This window comes from Cryptomeria japonica, chromosome 9, assembly GCF_030272615.1.
Source record: "Cryptomeria japonica chromosome 9, Sugi_1.0, whole genome shotgun sequence".
NCBI classification, from domain to species: Eukaryota; Viridiplantae; Streptophyta; class Pinopsida; order Cupressales; family Cupressaceae; genus Cryptomeria; species Cryptomeria japonica.
Genome location: NC_081413.1, coordinates 72,699,924 through 72,704,641, shown reverse-complemented (window position 1 = coordinate 72,704,641; position 4,718 = coordinate 72,699,924). Strand labels below are relative to the sequence as shown.

General features: G+C 28.9%; 1 protein-coding gene across 1 annotated transcript; it reads left to right on the top strand.

The window, feature by feature from the left end:
• Window positions 1-318: 318 nt before the first annotated feature.
• On the top strand, window positions 319-1,319 carry LOC131030206 (floral homeotic protein AGAMOUS-like). The gene is made up of 6 exons (XM_059211475.1): window positions 319-396; window positions 594-697; window positions 807-906; window positions 992-1,033; window positions 1,169-1,210; window positions 1,296-1,319. The coding sequence occupies exons 1-6, from the start codon at window positions 319-321 to the stop codon at window positions 1,317-1,319; spliced, it is 390 nt and encodes a 129-aa protein (XP_059067458.1).
• The last annotated feature ends 3,399 nt before the right edge of the window (window positions 1,320-4,718 follow it).

The window sequence follows — 4,718 nt, the reverse complement described above, 5'->3', positions numbered from 1 at the left end:
AATACATCTTACCATATATAAGATTTACGTATATACATGTTTACAAAATAATATCTTATCAATAATATCAAACACTTTAATATAACATTAGTAAAATTTTACAATTTTTTTTTTATAAATCCTTTATCTTTCTAAATCTGATCTATAACTTGTGCTTTTATTAACGTTTGCTTCCTGATTTGTTTAATTTGTTTCATTAAGACTTTGCCACTTATATTTCTACGGAAGTACATATTCAATTATCTCTGTATAAACAAATAATTAATGTTTTGATTTTTAAACTAATATTGATAATATTGTTCATGAGCGAGTAGCGTTATGAGAACAATTGAGAGATATAAGAGGAATCGTGGAAAGGAATTAGTATCTGAAGTATCCCCATATTCAAACAGAGAGGTAATGTTATTTCAAATATTGTATGTCACAAAACAGTAAAGCACATTTGTACAGATTAGTCTTTCAATAACTTCATTCATGTATCTGTCTTTCGCCTAGAGAAAAGATAATTATATTTTTTTCTTTTGAAGAGTTTATGTTATTTGTCAAGATGAACACAGCAATGTTAAAAAGCTATTATTGTGTATGTTTGTCAGAACTTAATTAATTGTTTTCCTTTCCAATATGTTCATGTTCAGTACTGGAAACAAGAAGTTAGAAAGTTGAAGCAACAGGTTGAGAGTTTAACAAATGAAAGGAGGTATGCTATGCTATATAGTACTTTTAAATGAAAATAGTGACAATTTCTTTATAATTGGTTGAATAAGTTTCTAATTGTGTGAAAGATACTGAATTTTAAAATTAAATAGGATGTTAGAAGGAGAAAACATTTCAAGTTTAGGTATAAAGGAACTCAAACAACTTGAGGATTTCCTGGAACGAAGCGTTGCTCTGGTGCGGTCAAAGAAGGTAAAACAGAAATTGCAAGCTTCATAATTAATTAAGGTAAGACATCCTCCTTTTTGGTTGCTAAGTTTATTGTATTTGTATGAAGGAGGAATTGCTTATGCAAGAGATTGATGCCATCCAGCAACGGGTATGTACATGTTTATTTATTTAAATGTAAAATCTCAAAGATAATGAAATGCTCATGAGTGGACAGGCTAACGCCATTCAAATTTAAAAAAAAAAAATCTTAGATTATAAAATCTGTTACATTCAATATTTTCAGGAGCAAATTCTACTTGCTAACAACCAGTATCTTCAATCAAAGGTATTTCGTAGCTAAATTCTGTAGATTACCATACGCATATTCATGAATCAAATTATTTTTAACTGTTCTATTGTTAAGGTTCCAGATAGCCAGAATCGGGAATCAATAAGCTTCAAATGTGTCACATTGCTTCAAGGTTCCTTTGATAAAGCTTAACCAGCATTCTACTGCATAGCGACCAGATTGAGAAGATAACAACAATACGGACAATAAAATTTCACTACCACTTGTAATAATTTTCAACAACTTTATCAACTTTATCAACTTTAGTAACTTTCTGGATTATTACAATAGCAATATCATCCATAAATGTTTATATTACTAATGAATTAGTATGATGTTTAATGGCAATTATAAAAATGATGAAAATGATAGAATATTTAGTAGGTTGATGTGATATATTTAACAATATGGCAGATTCTATTTTAGGTAAGATTTATAATATTTATCTTGGAAAATGTTTGAATATGCTTTGTTATTTATCACGTGTGATTAGTGATTTCGTTATATAAATTTAAGTGAAGTTATCATAACAGTTGTTGCATAGTCAAAAAGTTTAAAGGTAATAACAATGTTATCTATCATTGGAGGAGGGCTGAATTATTGTTAAGGGTAAGAAAGCTAAGCTTTAAAAACCCCCTTTTTGATATGACCCTCTGCTCCCACAAGAGTACTGCTAAGATTAAATCTTGATTTTAGTTTGGGGGAGCCCTGGCTGGATTTTTTCGGGTCTTTCTCTTGTTTCAGGTTGTGGGAGCCTTCTCTTAAAACCCATGTCTTTGTTTTTGGGAGTTTTATTTCCACTTTTTCTTTGTCTTTCTATGGGGTTGTTTTGTTGTTGTGGTCTGTTTTGGGTTAGTATCTTGTTAAGTCCAAACTGATCTCCTTTTTTAAAGGGTTTCGGGTCCTTTCAAAACCCGTTTTTGCTTTAATAAAAAACAATGTTATCTATCATGTGTTATACAATGTGCTTACAAACTAGTTCCTCAAATTTTTAAAATCTATAATCGAGCGATTGGCACATGGAGACTTCTAATGGACCATACCTACTTGCAGTTACTCCATTTAGATTGATGGGTCACATTCTTCATTTACAGATCTCATATGCAACCATTCTTAAACATATTCATCTCTACAATGTAAATTGCATAATGCTTTCTTTTAGTGTTTTTACCTATGCAATAACCTTTAGCTATTTTAGGATTCAATGGTAACTCTTAAATGTTCGATTTCTCTTCCATGGGACTAGTGTTCAATTCCAAATTATGTTGTCTACTATTATAAGACAATATTATATACTCTTTATGGGATATATGTTGTTCTATAAGGAGACCCTATAATCACATTCTGCACTTTTAAATACGATTATAGTTCATTATACTTTGCTAAACTATACCATTACATTATAACTGGTACATGTGGATATTATTGTTGTGGATATTAGGTGCCTTTATTTTATAGTAGAGAAAGTTCATCAAGTTCAAGAGCCCAACCAATGGATCAATCAAATATCATTTGGCATCACTTTATATGATGGGTTAGGAAGAAATATATGTAATAGTTTAATTCTTGTAAAGCGATCTATAGAGGTTCTCTCTTTTTTTGAGGTTGTTATTATATATTGAAGTGGATAATGTGAGGAATGTCTAGTTGTTGTTGTCATTTCTTTTTAATTTGTATATCTATTCAAGTATTTTTCTTCTATTTTTCTAATTCATCCTCTTTTCCTTATCATGAACCAATTACCTAATAGAGAAAGCATTATGATTATGGTGGTAGTAGACTTGTGTTATTTCATACTTGCATTGTCTACTAGTGTAATTTATATGTTTCCTTGTGTAGTGAAACTAAAAAAAAATTTAAAGGATCACATGAATGTGCTTTTGTTTTGAATGTGTATGTAAAACTAATGTGTAACCATTATTAGGGATATACATAGTTATTATCTTTATAAGAGTAACTTGTTAACTAAGCTAACATCTTTTAGCTAGTTCTATAACATGAATATGGTAATAATGATTTGATATTCATAGCATTTTGAGTATAGCTACTTGAGGTCTTGTATCTAAAATTATATTTCTGTATAATATTTATGCTAAGAGGAACTTAGATAGCACTCCCTTGAGTTTGTAGATTCATAAGAACAAATAATAGTTTATCCTCTCCCATGAAATTTTCCCTACTCTATATACAATTTACTTCCTTATCCCTTGGATGGAAAGTAACCCTCAAATTAAATCTGGTCCTATCTATAGATGTGTGGATCATACAACATTGGAAGCTAACAAATTACACTATTATTAGGGAGCATTAAAAATTCCTTGGTTCTTTTAGTATTTTATTTATTGAAAATGAATTCAGATATATACTTTGACATTAGATTCTATATTCTTAGAGGGATGTCATCTTCAAAATATGTTTTTCAATCATTGTCAAAATTAACTTTTATTATTGCTACTAGTCCTACTAATTTTTAAGAAATGGTTAAATTAAAAAATCCTTGTAATACGTGGTTCAAAGCTACACGGATTTTCTTCATTATTTCATGAGAGAAGATTTCTATAATAAAAAATAACATTTTTCCTAAGTTCAAGGTCCATTCCTCTATGCTAGAAGGTTACAAGACATGAATCTAATGTTTTAAATAACTTATAGGGCTCTTCCAATATGTTTACCCTCTTATGACTCTTTCTAGGTACTATACATGATATAACAACAAAGAATATTCTAGTGATGAATTAGAACAATATGAAGATAATTTTCCCTACCCCAACCTTAATTAAACATCATAGGCATTCATGAATTAAGTTGTAACCCCTTTGAGACGGTATATATCTTTGGTCATAATTTATAATTAAAAAATTAAACTTTTGTAACCACTATCAATTAATAAACTCTCTCTCTAAATAAAAATCATCATAAGATATTTAAATGATTAGACCTATCTTGTGTATTTCATTATTTTAAAAGTATTATAGAAGAAGCCTATAATTAGATGCCTATGTTTTGTGTGCTTGATATTTTGCGAGGATTTAAGGTGAATTTTTTTTATTTAAATATGAGTACATGTTCATGAGGTTTTTTATTAGGCTCATATTGAATTGGATAAAGGATTGGTGGATAAATTTGTATGCTCATAATTTGGCTTGTAAGGATATCCTTATTGTAACCTTTATCAAGAACGCTAAACATATTACTTAACATATATATTTTTCAAAACATTAGTTAATATTAGAGGGTAGAGATAGTATTGGTTCTAAATATTAAATATAAAAACAAAATATTTTATTTCTTATTATAGTCTGGGAAAATATCTTAACCTAACATACATGAATAATTTAATGAGAGATACCAACTTTCTAGAGGAATCATTGGATTTCATTTTGATTCAAAAAGGAAACCAATACTATGAAATGTGTTTTATAAATAATTTACCTCCACCCCAACTTCTTTGATTTTATCAATTCAAAAAGAATAAGACATGCCTATGTTGGATTATTATACAAAC

Coding starts and splice junctions, on each gene's coding strand:
- LOC131030206 (XM_059211475.1), top strand. CDS start 319: ATGAGAACAATTGAGAGATATAAGAGGAATCGTGGAAAGGAATTAGTA. Junction 397..593: donor CCCCATATTCAAACAGAGAG/GTAATGTTATTT, acceptor TATGTTTGTCAG/AACTTAATTAATTGTTTTCC. Junction 1,211..1,295: donor ACCAGTATCTTCAATCAAAG/GTATTTCGTAGC, acceptor TTAAGGTTCCAG/ATAGCCAGAATCGGGAATCA.